General features: G+C 42.8%; 1 protein-coding gene across 1 annotated transcript; it reads left to right on the forward strand.

The window, feature by feature from the left end:
- Nucleotides 1–492: 492 nt before the first annotated feature.
- On the forward strand, nt 493–26,412 carry LOC121551598 (dual specificity mitogen-activated protein kinase kinase 6-like). Its single transcript, XM_045205077.1, has 12 exons — nt 493–848; nt 10,463–10,532; nt 11,111–11,159; nt 11,986–12,099; nt 12,804–12,923; nt 14,214–14,330; nt 14,844–14,895; nt 15,231–15,358; nt 17,431–17,508; nt 17,906–18,045; nt 23,798–23,843; nt 24,138–26,412. The coding sequence occupies exons 1-12, from the start codon at nt 830–832 to the stop codon at nt 24,213–24,215; spliced, it is 1,011 nt and encodes a 336-aa protein (XP_045061012.1). The 5' UTR covers nt 493–829; the 3' UTR covers nt 24,216–26,412.
- The last annotated feature ends 460 nt before the right edge of the window (nt 26,413–26,872 follow it).

Below are 26,872 nucleotides of genomic sequence, written 5' to 3' on the forward strand. Positions count from 1 at the left end.
TTTATACCATACATATGCAACGAAGTAACACAAACGCAAAATAGCGACCCTGTATACTGGCATCACATTTATAATTGCGGGGCTGCAGACGTGTGTATTTTTGCTACGCAACAATACAGGATTGCCATTTTTCATAGCTATTGGTAGCTCTTGTACTTCATACTAGGTTTGGTATAAATTAAGCTTTAATCAAAAACAAACAAGGTAGGCCTATCAAAATGAATTTCACATGCCTTGTATGGGGATATCGCTCTGAAATCGAAATGCTTTGAAGCCATTGAAAAACCACAAATTATATAAATTTTTCAATCATGATTTGTTCCATAAACTGGTCTGGGACATGTCCACACCTGTTGGCAATGACAGCAGAGACTACATATCCCACAACTATGTAAACCAGGGCAGGAAAAACGTCATAACGCATTTGACGCTCGAGCCTTTAGCTGTCAGATTGGTCGAGTTCGTTTTGCATAGCCCGGTGCCCCGGTGAGCGAGTTTACTCATTTTAGACCATTCCATTGGTCCTGAAAAAAATCTCTACACACCCGGGGCACCGGGCCATGCAAAATTAACTCGACCACTTCTTTCGCGACCTAAAAAGTGTAACGTTTGGTATTGTATCGAGTTAAATTCGCTAGCATTCATATTTGTGCTTTCGGTTTATAACTGTTTAACAAGAAGCCCTGTAACACGGAGACAAACTAACGCAACTTGCATGAAGATTGAAACAGACTTGCATCGAAGTTGCAGGAGAGCGGGGTAGATGCAGGGAGGGAGGGAGTAAAAAGTATTTGTGCTTCCCCTCCCCCTCATCAAAGCAAAGGGGGAAATGTCTCTTTCTAAAGGAGGTAAGAATTATTTCGTTTTACTTACAATAGTGTTAATCGTGCAACAAGACTGAGTGTCCGACAAAAATGAATTACTGGAAGTCAGGGTTATGTATTGAGTCATTGCATTATTGACGTTTTTAAAATATCGGTTCGTTTCCTGCTTAACTAACGTTAGGGTCTGCCCTTGTACAAAGTTGCTAGCTAGCTAACTTCAGCTAGCTACATTTTAGTACAAGTTGTACTGTGATGCCCCATTGCCCAATGCATTTATCTGTAACCTGGCTAGAAACCATAACATTATGTGGTTGTTTCCTGTCAATTCTTGGAAATTGAAACAATTGTTTATGAACAAGCGATAACGTTACTAACGTTAGCTAGCTAGTTAGGCTACTTGGGGCTGCAAGTTGCAACTGTTGCTTGCTAGTTAGTTACTTACCTAGCGAACTAATGTTACATATATCATTGTCTATTCGACCAAACGAAAAGTGTGTAGCTAGCCACACCGGTATCGATGTAACGTTAGCTATATCGCGTGCGTTATTTTATTGGGAACACGCATGCCATGCCTCGCGACTTGTCGTTTGATGGGAAAACATGAGTCATGGATTTCTTCCGACAACGTTACTTAGTCTAATATTAGCGTGTGCGTGTTCATATTGTCTCCCACGCATTCTTTCAATAGTTTTTCACTTATATTTGTCTGTCACATATTTTCTCCAAAGCAATGCGAACAAACGCCTGACCTATCATACAGTTGGTCTCCCTCTGACACTAAGTTATCAGTTATGTGATGTGTAACTAGCTAGCAACAGCCAGGCAATGTTGAATAAAAAACGCCAGGTGGAAAACAAATCGAGGCCCTCCTCCTACCTCGCACATGGGGACATTATGTTGATAATGTGAATTTACATTTCATGTTCACTGCGTGGTATTATGCTACACGAGCGTTTGTCCTGGGGATCCCAAGGGGTGCACATTTTGGTTTTTGCCTTAACACTAACGTAACATAGCTGATTCAAAATGTCAACTCATTATCAAGCATCGATTATTTGAATCAGCTGTGTAGTGCTCGGGCAAACACCAAAACATGCACCCCTTGAAGTCCCCAGCAATGCTGGGCTACACAATCCTACTGGCATTACCATGGCTAGGAGAGGCCTGCTCACTGACTGTATGCTGTACAGGAGCTATCCCAGGCAGCCCATCTATAGCCTAGCTACCTGAACGCATGTGTTGACTTGTACTTCCAGTGACTTCTGCAGTCTGTCTTTGTTGACAGCCTGCGACAGTCTGCGGTTGTACAGCTGCTACACTGGTGTGCTATGCTGACATAATTGGTGCTCACCTTCCTTTCGGGAGCAGCAACGGCCTGTTTGCTTATAGTAAAAGTGTAGGATGAACCCTGGGTTTTCCATTGTGTATGGACTTTTCTTGACCACTGTAGCCAGTTTCACTTTGTTTGAGGTATTGGGTGGAGTAGGCCTAAGTGCTTTGCAATGCTTGTTTGTTCATTTCAAGTTGCTGTTGCTTAAGGAGATTTTACAACAAATAATGCACTCTTCTACAATGGTATTTGCCCTGCCCACACAAGAAACGTCAGCTGCAATGTGAGACATTTTCAAGCAACCCATTCAGAGCTAGCGGAGGTGACAGACCATGAAAGTGAGGTCTTTTATCCAGACCAACTTACAGACAGTGCTAGCTCCTGGAGTTGAAACCAAGGCTTTAGCACAGTGGGTTAACACAGTCTGACCTGTGTGCCTTCTGGCTGGCAGCCTGTCTCATCCTGGACACAGATTAAGCCTAGTTCTGGATTAATTTTATCTCCACTGAAAGTGCATTGTAGTCCAGGACTAGGCTTAGAGGTAAACTCGGCAATACAAAAGTATTAGGTATTTTATTCGTATCCCCATTAGCTGTTGCTGAAGCAGCAGCTACTCTTCCTGGGGTCCACAAAAACATGACATAATCCAGAACATCAATAGACAAGAACAGCTCAACGACTGAACTACACACATTTTTAAATAAGAACAATAGAACCCCAAAAAGGTCCTACTGACAGTTACACACATTACTGAGTTACCACACATCAGTACAGGTACCTATACCTAAGAGTTATTTGGGTCAGACAGGGGAGAGGCATTGTGATGTGTGGTTTGCTTGAGTCATTTGAGATGGAAATGAGTTCCACACAGCAATATCGGGCCAATTTCCACAACAACTAAGAACGGTGAAGCACAAGGCTAAACTTCTCTGCTGTTTTGGTCCCGTACCTACCACGTTGTAGCAGTGTGAAGCGAACCCATGCACAGAAATACTGTGTGACAGTGAGAGAGCACTGATGCTCATCCAGAGTGAAAAATAACCTGTTACTTGGAAGATTAATCGTTGCCGGTGTAAACGGGTCGAGTGCCTGTACCCCACTGTGATGGTGGCTCGCGACCCAGCTATTCACATCGTCATCCAATGGGCTGTCCAAGAATTCAGTGTTCATCTTCACACAGAAGATACAGCATACCTTGTACAGGAGTCTTCAAACCAGTGCAACTGTCTGTGACTAAAGCCGGGGTGTGGTTATTTTCCTCTACAAGGTACTGAATCACCTGTAACATGATATGCACACACACCACAGCTACGACTGTAGCTGGATTAGTCAGCATCAATTATTTAATTTTACTGCCTAGGCCTATAGGCTATTTTTGTGCATGGTTCAGGTCGTTGAGGGAATGCTTCCTTTGAAATCTTTGAAAGAAAGCTGCTGTATTGCTCGAGTTGCGTCACGTCCAAGCTCAAGAATCGCAGAGGTTCAATTCTCAATGGCTGACGCGCTCCTTCATTCCATCTTGTGAATTGAATGAGAAATAAAGTTGATTTTGGTTACATACGGCCTCGACTATACACCACTGGTTATTTTTTACAACGATTTACAACGCGCTTTGTGTAGCAGGTAGAACATCACATTGGCACGACCTTGATGGCAAAGCAACGCGTATAGTGGCGCTGAAGTGTAAACGAAAGGGTTGTAGTGCAGCAAGCTTATCAGGCTGGGTTTAGGGTTCGGGTGGATGCATGTACCAGGGGTTCAGAAAGCTGAGGGAGAGCAATGCCCAATGACATCATGTTTCCCAAAGAATCTCACTGACAGCTGTTCAGAAAGGATGAGTCTTGTTTGGTCGGCAGTCATCCTCTCTTACCTGGTCACAGGCAGTAGAGGGGAGTGCACACTTGCCCCTACCCCCAAAACCCTGAGAAAGTTACCACAGTAGGCATCATCCATATGGGCTGCCGTTTGTAACATGATAACTTCCAACTTGTTTTCGGCGACGTCAGACATTCCCACAAAAAAAAGTGTTGGATACTGCATAGTCCCATGCCTGAAATGCTTAGAGTTGTAGGATTTTTAATAGCTCCCTCGTTGATATGAGGCCCGATGTAGGCCTAGCTGTCAGCTAGTCAAATATGTGACCTCAGACGCTCAAGGTATATGTCAGGGAGTTCAGCTGAAACAGAGTGCCACGTAAGATCCGTTCCTGCCATGCATTTTAGCTATGCGTTGCAAGCTAAGGGCGAAATTTAGCCGACCTAAATAGTTTCTTGCCTTTAATTTTTTTGGCCTGTAGATCAGCTTTAACATTGCAGATAGATTGTGGCTTCTAACAATGTAATTGTCTGCATAATTTCCAATCCCCCATATTTATTTTTGGTGGGAAAATAATAATATATAGAACAAAAATATAAATGCAACAATTTCATTGATTTTACTGAATTACAGTTAATATGAGGAAATCAATCAATTAGGGCCTAATAAATGTATTTAAATTGACTGGGAATACAGATATGCGTCTGTTGGTCACGGATTCCCCCCCAAAAAATGGGCCTCACAATGGGCCTCAGGATCTCACCACTGTAGTTTTGTGCATTCAAATTTTCCTTCGATAAAATGCAATTGTTCGTTGTCCGTAGCTTATGCCTGCCCATACCATGACCTCCCCACCATCATGGGACACTATGTTCACACCGTTGACATCAGCAAACCGCTCGCCCACACAACGCCATACACGTGATCTGCGGTTGTGAGGCCAGTTGGACGTACTGCCAAATTTTCTAATACAACGTTGGAAGGGGCTTATGGTAGAGAAATTAACATTAAATTGTCTGGCAACAGCTCTGGTGGACATTCCTGCAGAGCGCATGCCAATTGCACACTCCCTCAACATGAGACATCTGTGGCATTGTGTTGAGTGACACAACTGCACATTTTAGTGGCCTTTTATTGTCCCCAGCACAAGGTGCACCTGTGTAATGATCATGCACTTTAGTCAGCTTGGATTATATTGACAAAGGAGAAAGCTCACTAACAGGGATGTAAACACATTTGTGCACAACATTTTAGAGAAATAAGCTTTTTGTGCATATGGAACATTTTTGGGATCTTTTATTTTAGCTCATGAAACATGGGACCAACACTTTACATGTTGCGTTTATATTTTTGTTCAGTGTATTTTAAATGTAAAAAATATATATATATATTTTCCTTCTTTATTATTTTCCCCTAACCCTATCATCCCTCCCCTAATTGGAGTAAACAAATGGACAACAATACCTATGCCTCTACTTCCAGCTTATACATACTATATACATTTTACGGACACAGTATATTTTACATTAGTTATCTTTTTTGTTTTTAGTCCCAGCCTTCAGCGGTCTAAGGCACTGCATCTCAGTGCTTGAGGCGTCACTACAGACCCCCTGGTTAGATTCCAGGCTGTATCACAACCGGCCGTGATTGGGAGTCCCATAGGGCGGCACACAATTGGCCCAGCGTCGTCCGGGTTTGGCCAGTGTAGGCCGTCATTGTAAATAAGAATTTGTTCTTAACTGACTTGCCTAGTTAAATAAAGGTAAAATAAAATCCTCAACCCCTCCCATCGATCTCTGAAGACTATCCAGTTTGGATTTCTAGCTGCCATGTGTTTTCCCGCTGTGATGTTTCACAAAAGTTCTGAACCTTTCTGTTCTCATGGTCTCTACATATTGTAAATCAAAGAAACATTTTTGTTAAGAGTATTATTATATTATTGATCGATTTTTACTATGACTTTTCAAATCACCCAGCAGTGCTATTTGTAGAGTTAGCGCCAAGTAAATGTTGTAATTTTTCAGCCATTTCTGAACCTGCGACCAAAAACAAGCTACATATCGGCAGTACAAAAACAAGTGATCTAATGATTGTCTCTTCGCAGCTAAATCTGCAGAGCTGGGATGGTTGTATCCCCCATATATACATGTGTGTGTATATATAACATTGGTTGCAAGAATTCTGTATAATCATTTAAATGGAAAAACTCTTACGTTTTGAAACCGGCATCGTTTTGTGTATTACATTTACATTTTAGTCATTTAGCAGACGCTCTTATCCAGAGCAACTTACAGTTAGTGAGTGCATACATTATTTCTTTTTTTATTTTATTTTTTCATACCCCCTGTGGGAATCGAACCCACAACCCTGGCGTTGCAAACGCCATGCTCTACCAACTGAGCTACATCCCCTGCCGGCCATTCCCTCCCCTACCCTAGACGACGCTGGGCCAATTGTGCGCCGCCCCATGGGTCTCCCGGTCGCGGCCGGCAACGACAGAGCCTGGATTCGAACCAGGATCTCTAGCAGTGCCTTAGACCACTGCGCCACTCGGTATCAGTTCATAAACCATGTGCCATGGAATCGGTACATAAAAAATCTCCTCCCAACTATTTTGCAACCTGTATGGTGCAGCTGTCCATTTTTTGGTCCTTAAATGAAACTGGTTTACTTTTTTATTTATCACAATTTTCTTTAGCCAATGTTGGTCTTTAATGCCGACAGACAAGTTCCTTACCGTCTCCCTCTTCCAGTTGCCGCCTTCATTTTTGCGGTAATGCTACAATTAGTTGGTTGTCATTTTGAATAGAGCAGACATTTCCATATATATTTTTTACCTGCTGGTGTGACATAATTCCACCAGTCCCTATTTATATCATTTACAAAGATTATACCGTAACTTTTTTATCTCCAAATGTAAAAAAATTAATAATAATCTATTAGTATATTTGATTTTAACCATAATATGTGTTGTAATATTTGTTCTGTCTTTTCTGGTGGATGAAACTGAAATTGCAACCAGCTTTCTATGGCTTGTTTCAAAAATAGCGATAGTTTGGAGATTTCATTTCAAATAACCGAAAGTGAGCGGTTGTAATCTGAAATGAAGGGGAAAAGGGCAATTTCTTGCCATGCTACTTCAGTTGGGACAAAGGCTGTTTTTACACTGTTGTTCTAGGTCATTTTAGGAAGGTTCCTCAATGGAGGAAATGCACATCTATTTTTACCCTGCTGGGTGCATGTGAGCATAGCACAAGTCAATGAATCTCCCCTCACTGTATTCACTGGGAAGTCAATGACTCTCCCCTTACTGGGAAGCGGGACATCTGCAGTGGCTCATCTGAGGAGAGCATGAGATTCTACCAATCCGGTCTATACGAACTTGCTTTCATCTGGATATGTAGGTTATTTGCTAACATTTAACTTCCTGTGTATGTACTGCAGATAATCCAACCACGATTAGGCTGCACTGTACTACCCAGCCAACACAGCATACCCAACCTAAATGCTTCACTTGAAACATTGCAAAACGTTGCACTGCATTGCATTTATAAACGGTGTCTCTTTGATGCTGTCTGCAGCCTTATTTCAGAGAACCAATGGAAGCTTTAAACAGCAAGTGGTGTTTAAGTGTCTGGTCAACTCTGAGCCAATGTACACTATATATATATATATATATATATATATATATATATATACACATAAGTATGTGGACACCCCTTCAAATTAGTGGATTCGGCTATTTCAGCCACACCCGTTGCTGACAGGTGTATAAAGTTGAGCACACAGCCATGCAATCTCCATAGACAAACATTGCAGTAGAATGGCCTTACTGAAGCGCTCAGTGACTTTCAACGTGGCACCGTCATAGGATGCCATCTTTCCAACAAGTCAATTCGTCAAATTTCTTCCCTGTTAGAGCTGCCCCGTTCAACTGTAAGTGCTGTTATTGTGAAGTGGAAATGTCTAGGCACAACAACGGCTCAGCGCGTAAATCCTCGGTTGCAACACTCACTACCGAGTTCCAAACTGCCCTGGAAGCAACGTCAGCACAAAAACTGTTCGCCGGGAGCTTCATGAAATGGATTTCCATGGCCGTGCAGCTGCACAAGCCTAAGATCACCATTGGCAATGCCAAGCGTCAGCTGGAATGGTGTAAAGCTCGCCGCCATTGGAATTTAGAGCAGTGAAAACGCGTTCTCTGGAGTGATGAATCACGCTTCAACGTCTGACGGACTAATCTGGGTTTGGCAGATGCCAGGAGAACGCTACCTGCCCGAATGCATAGTGTCAACTGCAAAGTTTGGTGAAGGATGAATAATGGTCTGGGGCTGTTTTTCATGGTTCGGGTTAGGCCCCTTAGTTCCAGTGAAGGAAAATCTTAACGCTACAGCATCTAGACGATTCTGTGCTTCCAACTTTGTGGCAATAGTTTGGGGAAGGCCCTTTCCTGTTTCAACATGACAATGCCCCCGTGCACAAAGCAAGGTCCATACAGAAATGGTTTGTCGAGATTGGTGTGGAAGAACTTGACTGGCCTGCACATAGCCTCAACCTCAACCCCATTGAACACCTTTGGGATGAATTGGAACACCAACTGCGAGCCAGGCGTAATAACCCAACATCAGTGCCGGACCTCACTAATGCTCTTGTGGCTAGCTGAATGGAAGCAGGTCACCGCAGCAATGTTCCAACATCTAGTGGAAAGCCTTCCTAGAAGATGAAGAATGACTAAAAGAGTGGAGGCTGTTTTATAGCAGCAAATGGGGGACCAACTCCGTATTAATGCCCATGATTTTGGAATGAGCAGGTGTCCACATACTTTTGGTAATGTAGTGTATCTCTGAGCCAAGTTGTGAAGGTGCTTCCTTTTCCCCTTCCTTGCCTAATGGCCTCTCTGGGTTAGAGGGAACATCATGTCCAGGTCAATGACAGGTGTACAGGACAAACATGTACCAGGATGCATCTCAATCGTCTCAAGTGTCATCCTCCTCCCCTCGTGTCCTTTCCAACACAGATCTTACAACAGAGAGCAGAGCCTGTAATTGGCTACCTGCCAATGTGGCTGGTGCAGAAGACAAATGCAGGGGTCGCTTTAGAGTTCAAAAATCTGCGTTTTCAAAACGCAGACCATCAAGAAGTCGGCTTTAAAAAATATATAATTTCACCTGTTTTATATTGAAAGTCACATTGTTTTGCTTCAATAGTGATCAGAGGTGTGCAACTATAGTTTTCCTTTACAGAAAATACATTAGTCCAACACATTCGGCAGAAAATAGCTTCATTCAACAGACGACAACAGAAGTGCAACGCTATTTGTCTAGCAGCCACACAAATAAATGAGCATTCAATGAAAAGGCAAGGTATTTTTTTGCAAAAAACGATGCATGGCCATCATATTTCTAATGTTTATCATAGAAAGAATGTAGCCAGCTACATTTCAGAATTTTTTGCTTGAAGCTAATCGTGCATTTTACCAGAGAAAAATAAGCTACACCGTGAGAAGTACTGGAGAAAAAGTAGCTCCACATCAGTCAGTCCTGTCTGCTGATAGTGTCTGTCTGAATTCTCATCTGAGTGGAGAAGTGCAACTAAAGCACAAAATTAGTCTGAGCAAAAATTCCAGCATTTAAATGTGCATTTTACAAAACGCAGCAAGATATTTCTTATGCGTTTCATAATTTTTTGTCTGCGTGAAAATGCAGAATTCTGCATTTAACATGACCCCTGCAAATGTATCTGCCAATACCTGCCAGAAATCAACCTGCCTCAGGTCCCGGATGAGAGCAGATCCTATATCTTTCTGCTGTATCACTTCCACTCATCCAATGTTGTGATCAGGAGAGTCTGAATCCCACGTTCCTTCAGTTGGGGTTGTTTTACACCAGCAAGGCCCCATTGCCCTAGCCTGGATGAGAAGTCCCCACTTGTTACTTGTGCACAGTGTTTATGAATGCACTGTAGTGTGCATTTCACACAGGGAGAGGTCTCTGGTCTCCAGCGTCTAGGCAGGAGCAGACCTACTGCAGGAGATGACACGAGTCACTTTTCAGTGAGTATTCTTCTGATTATGTTTGAGACTTTGGTTGAGACAAACCAAAGCGCTCTCATTGTGTGCGGCACTGCTTGTACAACAGTAGGATTAGAAAGAACAGAGGGTTAATGAATGAGGTCATATGTTTCTGCCTTCTTCGTTCCGATTATGAGCCAGTCATTGACCTGTTTCCTATTGTTAAGCAATCACTGGGTAGATAACAAATCCAGCTGTACAGTCAGTAACACATGTTACAGTACGAGTCGGAAGTCCCCACCAAAAACGGAACCACTCCCCCCACCACCACCCCACTGAAAATCAAAACCAAGCATTCTCACAACACGGGTTTCTCTGGTCTGGTTTATTGAACGTGAGAATTGACAGGTCATGGCACAGATAGGTTTTCTGAAAGAACTAGGCTAGGCTAATCTCTCCTCTCCCCATCCTCTTCTCTCATAGGGAAGAAGAAGAACCCAGGTCTCAAGCTCTCCAAAGAGGTCTTTGAGCAGCCCCCACCTGCACCCCCAGTGTAAGGCTTCTTCTGTCATTGGTTGGCTGGATTCCAGGTTGTCTTTTTCGTGGTCACGCTGTGCATCTCCAGATGATTGCTATATCATATTAATGTGGTTCCTGAGATGGTCGGCTAAACACTATTGTGAGATCTCATCATCTGTGCAGCACGACTCCAAAAAAAGATGCCCTGGAAATTCGCCACTGCTGTGTGTGTGTCTGTGTCACAAACGTCATGATGACCTCTGTGCAGATTATGTATTTTGTTTTAATTTCTTAATAATGGTGAAGAAAACCACTGATGCCAGAGAGAAACTAACAAAAGAAACAGGGAGAGTGTGCTGAAGCGGTAGTTGTACTGTAATAGACGATGAGGTTATGGTTTTAGTTTCATATGCAGATGTCATTACCTGAATCTCCTCTCACAAAAAGCCTAAACTATACGACCCAGGATTTAAATGGCATCTTGTGAAAGTACAGTGACACAGTGTGATGTTCAATAAGAGCATTGGTCGTTTGTGTTGACACTTTGATATCGATGTCACATTTTTAACCGAATGCATGGTGTTAATCCCACTACCTATCCTCTCTCCTCAGCCCCCCTCGAGATCTGGATTCAAAAGCCTGTGTTACCATTGGAGAGAAGGTAAGGAAGGGAAGAACGTGATGTTCAGGCTGTAGTACTTCAGTTTCTATCACCTTTGTGGTTTTACCTGGGTCGTGTTCATTAGACACCAAACGGACGAAAATGGACTGAAACAGGAAGGGACTACCTGGGGTGTATTCATTATGCCGATTCTGTTGGAAAACGTTTCTTAAACAGAATGAAACGGGGACAGACCTTTCTGAATCTGTCTAATAGAAACTCATGTTTTAGTTGCAAAACAATTTTCTCAACTGTTTGGACTAATGATTACACCCCTGGGCTTGTCCTATAAGAAGCGCTTATTTTCGTTTTGTAATGCTAAGGTTTTTGAAAACGTTTTCTGTTGCATGCCCTAATAAACACGACCCTAGCGTTTTCTCTAATGCATTTACTGGTTGACTTTGATGTGACTGAGACTTCTCTCACGCTGTGCATCTCAGACAAACATGACGATGACCTCTGTGCAGATGATGTATTTGTTTTAATTTCTGAATAATCCTGATGAAAGAAACCACTGATGCCAGAGAGAAACTAACCAAAACAAAAAAACAGGGAGAGTGTGCTGAAGCGTTAGTTGTACTGTAATAGACGATGAGGTTATGGTTTTGGTGTCAAAATGCTGATGTCATTACCTGACTCATCTGACAGAAATCCTAAACTATACCACCCAGGTTTACCTGGACTTGTCCAATAAGAAACGCTTATTTTTGTTTTCTGTTGTCCTAATGAACACGACTCTGGGGTTTTGTCTAATGCATGTATTGGTTGACCTTGATCTGGTTGGCTGATAGACTTCTCTCTCCACTGTTTCTCTCCTTCTGGCCAGAACTTTGTTATGAAGGCAGATGACTTGGAGCAGATCGGGGAGCTTGGGAGAGGAGCGTATGGCGTGGTGGACAAGATGAGACATGTGCCCAGTGGCCTTATCATGGCCGTCAAGGTGGGTGGAGTGCTCCAGGGTGCATGTTTAGTGCGCAAATGTTGTGTAACGTTGCAGATAGAAATGCTATGAATAGAGACAACACGGTTCCTTGTTCTACATGTCAGAGGCATGTTTGTTCTACATAGCATGTTTCTATCTGAATGTTCCAAAATGTTGTATTCTGCTGAACGCACGTGGTCCCAGTCCTCAAAAGTCAACAGGCATTTTAGATTTGTATATCTGAGATGTTTATTAGATATTTGTGTGCGTGTCACATATAAAGACAAACCACACAGCTCTATCTCGGCGTCAACACTCCTGACCAACAAAGACCTCTGTGCAGATGATGCATTTGTTTTAATTTCTGAATAATCCTGATGAAAGAAACCACTGATGCCAGAGAGAAACTAACCAGGGAGAATGTGCTGAAGAGGTAGTTTAACAGTAATAGATGACTGTAAGGTTATGGTTTTGGTGTCGTATGCAGATGTCATACCAAATTCAACGTTTATTTACACTGGGAAGTCGTACTCTTTAACAAGTGATCCCTGAACTATATTCAAAATACACACATTAAATACATACATTATGGAAGAGCTAATTGGTGTTCCTGTGAGTCTTCCATTCAAATTGCCGTGGTCTGAGCTGAGGGGCTTTGTTCCTTCTAGTGATTGTATTTCTGTGGCTAGTCCTGATGGTCCGTGTCCTCCCTCCCTCCCCAGAGGATCCGGGCCACAGTGAACACCCTGGAGCAGAAGAGACTGCTGATGGACCTGGACATCTCCATGAGGACCGTGGACTGCTTCTTCACGGTCACCTTCTACGGCGCTCTCTTCAGAGAGGTCAGCTCTCTGTAGCACATAGACTGGGTTTACCTGAACACTGTCACTCAGCACCACATCTGTAGCACATAGACTGGGTTTACCTGAACACTGTCACTCAGCACCACATCTGTAGCACATAGACTGGGTTTACCTGAACACTGTCACTCAGCACCACATCTGTAGCACATAGACTGGGTTTGCAGAGGCAGCCCAACTATTACATTTTGCCAATTTATTGGCAAAAGATCTGATTGGTCAAAAGACCAATTATTGGCAAAAGATCAGAATTGGGCTACTTGTGTAAACGCAGCCATAGACTGGGCACCGTCAAATTAACTCTTGTTCAGTTTGTTGTCAAACTACGATGAGGAGTTATCTGGACTTCATCTTAATTGGTAAAACAAATCTGTCCTCGTCTCATTCCCTTCATCAACTGGTTAGAAAATACTTTAACAGGTTGTTACGTTCCCCAGCAAGAAAACCAAAAATTGTCACTCAAACGGGAACTAACAGAGTCACTGATAACAACCAAAAGGAAACAGGTGGGGTTTTAAGAGGGGTTCTAAAAGACACTCATGATGTCCACTGAAAGTCGACTAGCAACAACAACTGGGACCTAAGACATCCATCATGAGCGGCCACAAAATTTCCCCAAAAGAGGCAAACAAAATAAAAACCCACACCAAACTTAAAGACAGGAACCCAAAAAGTGGAGAAAAATTAAAACAGGGATGTTTTTCTAGAAATGAAATGGGGAGAGCCAACTAAAGGTGTTGGCCCTCCACATCTGGAGCACTGGGCCAGCCTCTCTCTTAAATATCACCTGGGCCAGCACAGGTCAAACACCTTCCGAGTAACGAGATGGACAAGCCAGCACAGGTGTAACTCATACTGACTAAAGAGGTGACACCAATCGGTGCGCCCTACGTGCTAAAAGTCCAACCTCAAAACATACATGGAAAAACCAAAACCTTTAACAAGGTGAAAACATTATGGTGGAAGCCCATCGCTAGGCTGGTTTTCAAATACATTTTCATTTCAGGTGCGTTTTCAAACTACGATTAAAAGTAGTCTCCTCCGTATTAATCATGGAAGGACTTATTTGCTTTTCTTTACTGTGTTTTTGTGTGTCACAATGACCTCTGTGCAGATGTATATATTTGTTTTAATTTCTGAATATTCCAATAAAATGTGAATTGAAGGAAACCACTGATGCCAGAGAAACTAAACAAACAACAACAAAGAAACCAGTCTGAGTGTTCTAAAGAGGTAGTTGTACAGTAATGGGTGTTGTCTCTGCGTTGCCAGGGTGACGTGTGGATCTGCATGGAGCTGATGGACACGTCTCTGGATAAGTTCTACAAGCAAGTGATAGATAAAGGCATGACCATCCCTGAAGACATTCTGGGGAAGATCAGTGTAGCGGTGAGTGGACACCTGGGTCGTGTTCATCAGGGCACGCAATGGAAAACATTTTTAAAACGCATTGCAACCAAAAACAAAAATGAGTATTTTGTTATTGGACCAGGTCCAGGTAGTCCCTCCCTGTTTCAGTTAGTTTTTATTCTGTTTGGTGCCTAATGAGCACAACCCTGCAGGGTTACTGAATTAATGCTTATAGCTACAGTATTACATGACGATGACCTCTGTGCAGATGATGTATTTTGTTTTAATTTCTGAATAATCCTGATGAGAGAAACCACTGATGCCAGAGAGAAACTAAACAGAACAAAAAAACAGGGAGAATATTGAAGTACACTTTCATATTGATATGATTTATATTGTCATTTGTAAATAAATAAAATAAAATAAAAAAATAAAATGTACACACCAGGTTGGTATGACACTGTATTAGGACCAGTCACACAGCTAGTCCTGTTCCCTCAGGTTATCTGTCATTAAAATCCAGTGTGTGTAACCGTCTCTGTCTCTCTCCAGATCGTCAAGGCTTTGGAGCATCTGCATAACAAACTTTCAGTGATACACAGAGGTAAATGAAGGACAAGACTGTGTTATCCCGCTGAGCTAAAGCCAAGTCAAACATACATTTCGCTTGGGGAGCTGGGAGCTAACACAAGTCTTCAGGTCTCGGGCACGGTTGCTCATCACTCGATCACCTCCTTTACATTTTAGTCATTTAGCAGACGCTCTTATCCAGAGCGACTTACAGTTAGTGAATGCTTTACCCATGCTGATCTGAAATGTCCCTTTATTTTCTTTGCATTTTTTGTTTTTTTGCCCACCACCACGTTTGGGGGGACTAAACTATTCATTATTATTTTTAAAAAATCTTTATTTTTGTAAATATGTCCCTTCTTTGTGCAGATGTGAAACCGTCCAACGTGCTGATCAACACACAGGGTCAGGTGAAGATGTGTGACTTTGGCATCAGCGGCCACCTGGTGGACTCTGTGGCCAAGACCATGGACGCCGGCTGCAAGCCCTACATGGCGGTGAGTTGGAATGGGGAGAGAGATGGGTGAGCTCTGACACCTTCTCGGCCATGTTCAGTAAGCACCAGGGTTTTGGTTAGCCGGTAATGGCCAGCTTTTGGTTTTAATTTTTTTGGGAAAATCCAAAAAATTGCTGTAGCAAAATATTGCTTTTTAGCCTGTTCATGGATGGAAACACCATCGATGTAAAAGCATTTGACCGGTCATGCTTACAGTGCATTCGTAAAGTATTCAGACACGTTCCCGTTTTCCACATTTACAGCCTGATTTTAAAATGGATTCAATAATTTTTTTCCCTCATTGGTCTATACATAATACCCCATAATGACAAATCGAAAACAGGTTTTTAGAAATGTTTGCAAATGTATTACAAATAAAAAACCGATACCTTAATTACATAAGCATTCAGACCCTTTGCTATGAGACTCGAAATTGAGCTCAGGTGCATCCTGTTTCCGTTGATCATCCTTGAGTCCACTCGTGGTAAATTGCGCTTCCCATTTGCCATTTTATATATGCGACGGTATAGGTAGGCATCAGTACGTCACACCACTTTGTAATGAGCTGCATGTTGAAAACATACTTACATGTAACTGTTTGAAACCTGAACGTTTTACTGCATATTATGAGACGTCTTACCTTCCTTACAAGGAAAATCCGAACATAGAAACGTGGAGGCAATTATTTTATAAGGACTTCCATTTGCCATTGAGACCAGTAGCATATTTCTCGCATGTTCTATTGGTTTTCAAATCAACTTTCTTTCAGTAGCCAAAGGCACAATCCTAGTCATATTAGCAACCCATTCTAGTTGTTGCATCTTTAGTTCTCACCTCTCTCTAAATTGTGTGTGTGGTGCGCTTTTGACAACAGGGTTTTCATGCTAATTGTATTTTTGAACGAACAGCCTTGTGTAGTCTACTGCCTTGTGCTCATTGCTGTGCTAATAATGTGAAGAAATAATAATTTCATAATAATCATTTATCAACATTTTAAATTAACATTCTGATATGTTGCATCAGCCTTGTTGTTTTTTTATGTAGCCTAGGCCTACCGGTTGTATGAATTTGGGATCCTTCGTCCCACAACTGTCCCAGAGTCTGTTTGGAATAGGCTGTTTCTTTCTCGCACAGAATGATAAGATGACCAATAGAATAGGTCAACTTTTCTGCTATGCGGGATATTAGATTGACAGTGATTTTGCTGTTAGTTTCTCGTCTTGTTGGCTGAGGAGAAGTAATGTGACAGTTATTCTAAGATCTTCAAAGTGCGCATCAGAATTCGGTAAGAAGGACGCACGCCGTTGCATCTTTGAGTTGCATGTTCTTTTAAGATGAAAACCATAATCTAAATGTGATTTCGGTGGGTGGACGCCCTAATATTCGTACATTTCTCATGTCTGTTAAATTAAAGTGCTGCCGGTCAAATGTATTGCGCCACATTTTCCTAACGGAAACCCTGGTAGGCACCAGATGGGAAAACGTTTTAGAGAAGTTTGACACGGAATAAATAAAATGAAATGTCCATATTGGACAAGTTAATGTGGTACCTCTTACGTGCCGACTGAACAATACCCTGGGTGCAGCCGCAGCGTAAGGCTTCTTTTCAGTCACAGATTCCTTTTTTGTGGTCAAGCTGTGCTTCTTGCTATATCATGTTGATGTGGTTCCTGAGATGCTAAACGTGACTATGACCTCTGTTTTAATTTCTGAATAATCCTGATGAAAGAAACAACTGCTGCCAGAGAGAAACTAAACTGAACAGAAAACCATGGAGCTTGTGCTGAAGAGGTAGTTGAACAGCGATAGTGAGTAGGAACGGGAAGAGAAAGAGAGGTGGATCTTACACCGTCTGGGCCACATTCAGTAGGCACCACATGGAAAACGTCTAACACAACAAAAATACTTAACACGACCCTGGCCTAGTTGGGGTTGGGAGCGCACTGCCTGAATGAAATAGGATTGGTGCTGGTTGTGTTAACCTCATTGTTTATATGTTATTGTGCTATTCTTATCCTATGTTATGGCGCTGATGTCAATGTAATGGTGGTCATAGTGTTTTCTCTGTTTCAGCCAGAACGGATAAACCCCGACCTCAACCAGAAAGGCTACAGCGTCAAGTCAGACATCTGGAGTCTAGGAATCACGATGGTGAGTCACAGACATGATTGGGACCAAATCCTGGATTGAGATGACGTAAACTGTGCATTAACGTCAAGTACATCCATTCATCTCAAATCGGCATTCTACCAGAAACAACCACACCAATTCTATCAACAGCAGGGTCATGTTCATTAGGCACCACACAGAAGAAAATGGGACTGAAACGGGGAGGGGCTACCTGAATTGATGTTATTGTATTCTGTTGCAACATTAGTTTTACGGTGTACCCTAATGAATACAACCCTGGTCTGAGTGATAATTCTACTGTGTTGTCTCGTGATGATAAATACCAGGCTCCATAGTTGAAAGATGAGCTCCTGCCTGCTGCTCTCTGTGGGTTAACAAACCTCTGTGGGTCTGTCTGGTCTTCTCCCCCCTGCCCCAGATTGAGCTGGCCATTTTGAAGTTCCCCTACGACTCTTGGGGTACACCCTTCCAGCAACTGAAGCAGGTAGTGGATGAGACCTCTCCACAGCTGCCCTCGGACCGCTTCTCCCCTGAGTTTGTGGACTTCAGCTCCCAATGGTAAGCCCATCTCTCTCTCTCCCTGTCTGCGTTCCAAATGGCACCCTCTTCCCTATTTAGTATGGATGGGCATGAGCACTCGAACAGACGTCAAAACGTGCTTTTTAACCAGAGATCCATTTTTCATTTTTTATATATACTGTAAAACTATTTGGTGGAATGGTTCCACACTGAAAATATACAAAAACATTAGTTTGAAAAAGACAATGAGATGTGTTTTCATCAGAATCATTAAGCCTAAACCCACTAAACCAAAGTGATGTCGTGGCTGTAATTCATCACCGTGCGCAGTGTTCAATGTGGAATTGTTAATCCGTTTAGAAAATTCAAAAGAACAGGCAGGGTAAACTAAATCGAAAGTCTGAAGGCCTATATCGAAAAGCCAGATTTTGGTTTGTAACCTTGAAGAAATTGTATTTCAACCAAACTAAGCCCCGTTTCAAATGATCACTCTTTGAGAATAACTGTTCCAGAGGCGCATCACTTCGCACTGGCAACATTTTTCATTTGGAAAAATATTCTGTTCTGTTTTATTGTGTTATATTATATCATGTTTTTTGCGGTAAAATAGGTGTCATGACTGATAAGTGCTCGGGAAATTAACAAAACAAGGCTATGCCATTGCAAAGCCATAGGCTTCTACAAGCAAGCGCCACTGCTGAGGTTACTACCTTTTTGAAGATTGTGTTCCACTATATAATATAACCAGTTGATATTGTTGTTTCAAGAAATTAATCTTAAATGGCAATTGTTTTTTTATTGACTGAAAAAAAAAAAATATATATATATACCGTATTTTCCGCACTATAAGGCGCACCGGAGTATAAGCCGCAGCAGCTAAATTGAATGATATTGAATGATGTGTACATATATAAGCCGCACTGGACTATAAGCCGCAGGTGTTTTAATGTTTTGAATTACCATATGTAAGGGTTCGTGCACAGAGGGGATTGTCGGGAAAGAGACAAACTGTTTCGCTCTCGTAATGTCTGTCTGTATTGCTCTCGTTCTGTCTCTCGTTCTGTCTCTCGTACCACTTTCGGTTCCACTTTTACTTTTGCGCGCTACCTGTCTCACTCTTTTCTGGCCTCCAGCTTTTCCTACTGGAGCCCTCCGCTTAAAGGTGGGGGGCGCGGACCGGTCATAGAGCCCATAGAGTTAAAGTTGGTGGACTGTAACCTGTAAAATCCATAGATTTAGGAGGTCTTCTAGTGGCCGTTAGCTGTAAAAATCCATAGATTAGCCGCACCGTTATATAAGCCGCAGGGTCGAAAATTTGGAAAAAAGGCGCGGCTTATAGTCCGAAAATTACGGTGTGTGTATATATATATACATACATACATACATACATACATACATACATAGTGGGGAGAACAAGTATTTGATACACTGCCGATCTTGCAGGTTTTCCTACTTACAAAGCATGTAGAGGTCTGTAATTTTTATCATAGGTACACTTCAACTGTGAGAGACGGAAACTAAAACCAAAATCCAGAAAATCACATTGTATGATTTTTAAGTAATTAATTTGCATTTTATTGTATGACATAAGTATTTGATCACCTACCAACCAGTAAGAATTCCGGCTCTCACAGACCTGTTAGTTTTTCTTTAAGAAGCCCTCCTGTTCTCCACTCATTACCTGTATTAACTGCACCTGTTTGAACTCGTTACCTGTATAAAAGACACCTGTCCACACACTCAATCAAACAGACTCCAACCTCTCCACAATAGCCAAGACCAGAGAGCTGTGTAAGGACATCAGGGATAAAATTGTAGACCTGCACAAGGCTGGGATGGGCTACAGGACAATAGGCAAACAGCTTGGTGAGAAGGCAGCAACTGTTGGCGCAATTATTAGAAAATGGAAGAAGTTCAAGATGACGGTCAATCACCCTCGATCTGGGGCTCCATGTAAGATCTCACCTCGTGGGGCATCAATGATCATGAGGAAGGTGAGGGATCAGCCCAGAACTACACGGCAGGACCTGGTCAATGACCTGAAGAGAGCTGGGACCACAGTCTCAAAGAAAACCATTAGTAACACACTACGCCGTCATGGATTAAAATCCTGCAGCGCACGCAAGGTCCCCCTGCTCAAGCCAGCGCATGTCCAGGCCCATCTGAAGTTTGCCAATGACCATCTGGATGATCCAGAGGAGGAATGGGAGAAGGTCATGTGGTCTGATGAGACAAAAATATAGCTTTTTGGTCTAAACTCCACTCGTCGTGTTTGGAAGAAGAAGAAGGATGAGTACAACCCCAAGAACACCATCCCAACCGTGAAGCATGGAGGTTGAAACATCATTCTTTGGGGATGCTTTTCTGCAAAGGGGACAGGAGAAGGTCTGTATGGAGGAATGGGCCAAAATCCCTGCTGCAGTGTGTGCAAACCTGGTCAAGACCTACAGGAAACGTATGATCTCTGTAATTGCAAACAAAGGTTTCTGTACCAAATATTAAGTTCTGCTTTTCTGATGTATCAAATACTTATGTCATGCAATAAAATGCAAATTAATTACTTAAAAATCATACAATGTGATTTTCTGGATTTTGGTTTTAGTTTCCGTCTCTCACAGTTGAAGTGTACCTATGATAAAAATTACAGACCTCTACATGCTTTGTAAGTAGGAAAACCTGCAAGATCGGCAGTGTATCAAATACTTGTTCTCCCCACTGTATGTATGTATGTGTGTGTGTGTGTGTGTGTGTGTATATATATATATATATATATCACACATACATACAGTTGATGTCGGAAGTTTACATATACCTTAGCCAAGTACATTTAGTACTCAGTTTTTCACAATTCCTGACATTTTATCCTAGTAAAAATGTCCTGTCTTAGGTCAGTTAGGATCACCACTTTATTTTAAGAATGTGAAATGTCAGAATAATAGGAGAGTGATTTATTTCAGCTTTTATTTCTTTCATCACATTCCCAGTGGGTCAGAAGTTTACATACACTCAATTAGTATTTGGTAGCATTGCCTTTAAATTGTTTTACTTGGGTCAAACGTTCCGGGTAGCCTTCCACAAGCTTCCCACAATAAGTTGGGTGAATTTTGGCCCAATCCTCCTGACAGAGCTGGTGTAACTGACTAAGGGTTGTAGGCCTCCTTGCTCGCACACGCTTTTTCAGTTCTGCCCACACATTTTCTATAGGATTGAGGTCAGGTCTTTGTGATGGCCACTCTAATACCTTGACTTTGTTGTCCTTAAGCCATTTTGCCACAACTTTGGAAGTATGCTTGGGGTCTTGTCCATTTGGAAGACCCATTTGCGACCAAGCTTTAACTTCCTGACTGATGTCTTGAGATGTTGCTTCAATATATCCACATAATTTTCCTTCCTCATGATGCCATCTATTTTGTGAAGTGCACCAGTCCCTCCTGCAGCAATGCACCCCCACATCATGATGCTGCCACCCCCGTGCTTCACGGTTGGGATGGTGTTCTTCGGCTTGCAAGAACCCCCTTTTTCCTCCAAACATAACAATGGTAATTTTGGCCAAACAGTTCTATTTGTGTTTCATCAGACCAGAGGACATTTCTCCAAAAAGTAAGATCTTTGTCCTCATGTGCAGTTGCAAACCGTAGTCTGGCTTTTTTATGGCGGTTTTGGAGCAGTGGCTTCTTCCTTGCTGAGCGGCCTTTCAGGTTATGTCGATATAGGACTCGTTTTACTGTGGATATAGATACTTTTGTACCTGTTTCCTCCAGCATCTTCACAAGGTCCTTTGCTGTTGTTCTGGGATTGATTTGCACTTTTTGCACCAAAGTACGTTAATCTCTAGGAGACAGAACACGTCTCCTTCCTGAGCGGTATGACGGCTGCGTGGTCCCATGGTGTTTATACAACGTGGTACCTTCAGGCGTTTTGAAATTGCTTCCAAGGATGAACCAGACTTGTGGAGGTCTACATTTTTTTTTTCTGAGATCTTGGCTGATTTCTTTTGATTTTCCAATGATGTCAAGCAAAGAGGCACTGAGTTTGAAGGTAGGCCTTGAAATACATCCACAGGTACACCTCCAATTGACTCAAATGATGTTGATTAGCCTATCAGAAGCTTCTAAAGCCATGACATAATTTTCTGGAGTTTTCCAAGCTCTTTAAAGGCACACTCAACTTAGTGTATGTAAACTTCTGACCCACTGGAATTGTGATACAGTGAAATATAAGTAAAATAATCTGTCTGTAAACAATTGTTGGAAAAATGACTTGTGTCATGCACAAAGTAGATGTCCTAACCGACTTGCCAAAACTATAGTTTGTTAACAAGAAATTTGTGGAGTGGTTGAAAAACGAGTTTTAATGACTCCAACCTAAGTGTATATAAACTTTCGACTTCAACTGTATATATACACACACACACGAGGCAATTTAGCAATTATGATTTATCTGTAATGGTTATGATAAATTAGCCATTGTTGTGCACTGTTGGCATATAGATATACGCACACATATTTTTTTCCAATGCGGGCCTTGCCCTTGTGTTCTAAAAGTAGATTTCTTTCCATTCTGAGTACGCTGAAAAAAATCATGTGAGTACTCGGAAAAGTGAATATGTTGAAATGACCATCCCTACTATATAGTGCACTACCTTTGACCAGGATCTATAGGAGAAGGGTTTAGGGCCCTGGTCAAAAGTAGTACACTATATAGGGTGTTATTTGGGATGCTGCCTGTCTGTGGCCTTACTGATGAGGCAGTGGAACCAAACACCACCATGTGGCACTGCCCTGCTGTCCTCTCCCTGTGGGTCCAGGCCTGGGCACTGCCCTGCTGTCCTCTCCCTGTGGGTCCAGGCCTGGGCACTGCCCTGCTGTCCTCTCCCTGTGGGTCCAGGCCTGGGCACTGCCCTGCTGTCCTCTCCCTGTGGGTCCAGGCCTGGGCACTGCCCTGCTGTCCTCTCCCTGTGGGTCCAGGCCTGGGCACTGCCCTGCTGTCCTCTCCCTGTTGGTCCAGGCCTGGGCACTGCCCTGCTGTCCTCTCCCTGTGGGTCCAGGCCTGGGCACTGCCCTGCTGTCCTCTCCCTGTTGGTCCAGGCCTGGGCACTGCCCTGCTGTCCTCTCCCTGTGGGTCCAGGCCTGGGCACTGCCCTGCTGTCCTCTCCCTGTTGGTCCAGGCCTGGGCACTGCCCTGCTGTCCTCTCCCTCTGGGTCCCCTACAGCCTGTGCATCTCTGACTGCTACAACATATGAATGTGGTTGGTGAGACTGATTGTGGGACTTCCTGGTTAAATAACTAAATAGAAACATTAAAGCCTTCTCCAGACGTCATCAGATCTGATTATCTGCCCAGTGTGAATGTGACCTGGAAAAATAGACGACCTGGAAATTAATCCACCTAAATCATGGGGGGCAACCCAGTTGTCCTGACAACCCAGTTGTCCTGACCTAGTTCCACCTTGGCCCACTCTATAAATGTCTTCCTGTTGCTTTCATGTACTCTTTTGTGGTACGTTTATCTGGTGTAAATGTGTTTTGGTGTACGTAGGGTTGCATAATTACAGCAACCTTCCCAGGTTGGAGGATTCTGGATTTCCTGCTTATTCCTTCCTGATTATGGGAATTTTAGTGAAGTTATCAGAATTTTGCAACCCTATGTGTACTAAATCATAGGTTGAACCAGAGGACAGGATCCTCAAAAATGTTTAGATGTGTTGGGGGCTCTTACTAAAGGTGTATTGTAAGAAGTGTCCAGTATTGAGGTCTGTTTCTCAGTTCTTTGTTTTGTTTTGTCTCTGCAGCTTAAGAAAGAAACCCAACGAGAGACCCGCCTACACAGAATTAATGGTTGGTTTTAGATCCTCATAAGCATTTGTTTCTATTCGTGACCAGTGAATATGTGTTATTTTTCTCTCTTCATTCATGCCGTCTTTGTAAAGGCTCACTTCCTGTCTCCGTTTCCTCTTTGTCATGTGTCCACAAGAGGACAGGCTTACCCAAGTGATTAGTCAAACCATAAAGATGATGTATTCTTGTATACACAACGCATGTTTAAATCCTGTGTGTAAATGTTTCTGTTGGACTACTCTTACTTTAGGAGTTGTTGACTCATGGTGTTTTCTCATCTATTTCTTTTTACAGCAACATCCCTTTTTCACCCTGCATGACTCCAAAGAAACGGACGTAGCCAGCTTTGTCAAGATCATCCTGGCAGACTGACACGCCCCTCCACCCACCAGGGTAGGAGGTAGGTGGGACTTCTCCACCCACCCACCAATCCCAGGCCTTTCAGAAAGCTCACTGGAAATGATCTGCCACACAACTCCAACTTTCTGTCCACCTACCTACCCCACAACAGAGGGGTTTTCCCAAAGACTGACTACAGCTCACATAGGCCATGTGGGAGAGCGCTAGTAATATGAACTCAAGATATTGATGTTGTCCACCCAAACTGGAGAGGGTCAACTTGCCCACGGATCCAACAACCCCTTCCCTCCCTCTACTCCTACAAACTGAACTGAATCAAACTCCTCACTGTACCAGTTTTCTGAATGGACAGTGTCAGCAGAAAGTAAATCTCTCGCTACACATACTGTATGTTCATCACTCTGAATTACACAAAGCGAAAAATCGTTCGATAAAATGTGTACGTCTCTGTATAATGAATTGAAAAAATATATTTTGCATTTATGCGTTTATTTCTCTCATACAGTTTGTAACTGTATATTTTCATCAAGTATGAATTAGCAAGGGAGTGTCTTTACTCTTTCTGAATCCTAGCATGAGGTGAAGAGGTGACCTGCATTTCTCGTCTCACCTTCTGGTGATTGGTCAGTGGCTGGACGGCAGCAGCTGTCTTCGGGCAGGGTTTGGGGAGGCTCTGGAGGGGTCAGACGAAGTAATTTTCTTCTTGGGGAAAGTTCAAAGGTGAAAGAAAGCGTGACAGGGGGCCCTGGACAAAGGGAATTGCTAGTCCTACCTAGGAGTATTTTGTGGCATGGGAATGCGAGGCATCCGATATCATCTGACCTCAAAGACATGCCCCTATATGCACACCCCTCTGCCCCGCCCCTTCCTAAACTCTCTCACCCATCTGTACACACCGCTCTGCCCCGCCCCTTCCTAACCATCGCACCCTGCTCTGTCACCAAGAGTGTTGTGAAGAGTGTATTCTCGTATAGTACATGGAGATGGAATTGGGGGAATGATTCTCTTAACTATCCAGACTATACTGCATCTATCTTCCAGTCCCTCTGAGCCATTTAACATATGTATTTTCATTATTCATTATTATTACCTTGGTTTCCTGGATGTGGTTGGGGGCTGCTGTTTGACACATTTAATTATTATTATTATTATTTTTTCATTATCCTGAGTGCAGGACAGGAGCATGTCAGTATCGTGTTTCGCCCCCGAAGCACTTATCTTAACAGAGGTCAACGAAGCCTCATGCCTTACACGTACAGTATATTAGGGAAAATAATTTATGTGTGTTGAAGATGTAAATACTATTTTGGACAACTTTTTCTCTTTTAAATGTAACGTTGGCGATGTGGAGTGATGTGGCAGCAGAGTGGACGTGTACTCGTGCGCTATGCGGCTGATTGATGTGTACTCGTTAGTTTTAATGCAGTCGGTGTGTGAGAGAGAGGTAAACGCAGCCCGCTGACTCCTCCTGTACTCGTCGATGAGCTGCTGCAGCCACCTCTCAGGTTTCAATGCCCTGCTTTAAGTCAGCGGAGGCAGCCATGTTTGTTTCCCCACGATGTTGTACCTCTCTGAAGGCTGGGTAGTGTTCATTAGGCAGAAAACTGAATGAAATAAACAGTGAGGAACTACCTGGACTTGGTCCAAATAAGAAACGCTCATGTTCGGTTCCTCCTGTGAGTAAAGAAGGGAAAGCTAATAAAGAGCTGCTGTGATTTGACCTTTTTTCTCTTGTTGGCCATCTTAGAAGCGGACCACTGTAATCCTCGGAATAGTTCCGTTCCACTTTTTAGTTCCGTAAGCGAACTAGAGCAGTGAACAACACATTAGAATGTAGGGTGTGGTGCCTTTTTTGGCCCATTCACAGTGTGTTTATGGCTATCGAACTTACGGTGTTAGTTCTTTATGGGTAACTTTGTAGTTTGCAAAGCTTAAGGATCTAGAAGTGTAGCGGGACTATTCCAAATAGTACAGAGGCCCCGCAGAAGACACTGATTACTTATGTGTTGAGAAGAGTGAGTACAGGCTGATGAGTGTGGATGGAACTGTACAGGCTGATGACGGTGTGGATGGAACTGTACAGGCTGAGTGTGGATGGAACTGATGGTCTACCTCTCTCATTCACTCTACCCGCCACCACGTCATTGGGTGATTTCTGACAAACTTGAACTGTGGGAAGACGTAATAAAGGCTTTATTCTTAAATAAAATGTGTCCTTCTGAATTACTGTTATCACACAAACCTTGCCGAGTGTCCCGTTTTATCAACTAAATCGCAACCATGATTGTTATTGTTGCTAGACCTTAGAATCATGATTCAATCAAATCTAAGTTTATTGGTGTTGTACACAGTAGCAGATGTTATAGCGGGTGCAGCCAAATGCTCCTAACAGTGCAGCAAAAATATCAAACAAATAATAATCCAAAACTAGAAACAAGAAATCGCGAATGTCAGAACGAAACCAGTGAACAACCCAAATAACACTCAGTAATCCAAATTTCAATCTATGCGTCTGTACTAGTGTTGTCACGATACCAGAATTTTGACTTCGATACCAGGTATAGTACACTCAATACCAAAACGATACCACAGCAAAAAAAGAGACCAGGGAGGACTAATTGGATGTTCTAAGTCCATAACAATTTTTAAACCACGTCAGGGGACCATTT

Source organism: Coregonus clupeaformis, chromosome 19, assembly GCF_020615455.1.
Source record: "Coregonus clupeaformis isolate EN_2021a chromosome 19, ASM2061545v1, whole genome shotgun sequence".
Classification (NCBI taxonomy): domain Eukaryota; kingdom Metazoa; phylum Chordata; class Actinopteri; order Salmoniformes; family Salmonidae; genus Coregonus; species Coregonus clupeaformis.

Bases quoted from the DNA above. Each gene is read 5' to 3' on its own strand.
- LOC121551598 (XM_045205077.1), top strand. The intron at 12,100-12,803 runs GTGGGTGGAGTG...CTCCCTCCCCAG, and splicing joins GCCTTATCATGGCCGTCAAG to AGGATCCGGGCCACAGTGAA. The intron at 23,844-24,137 runs GTTGGTTTTAGA...TTCTTTTTACAG, and splicing joins CCGCCTACACAGAATTAATG to CAACATCCCTTTTTCACCCT.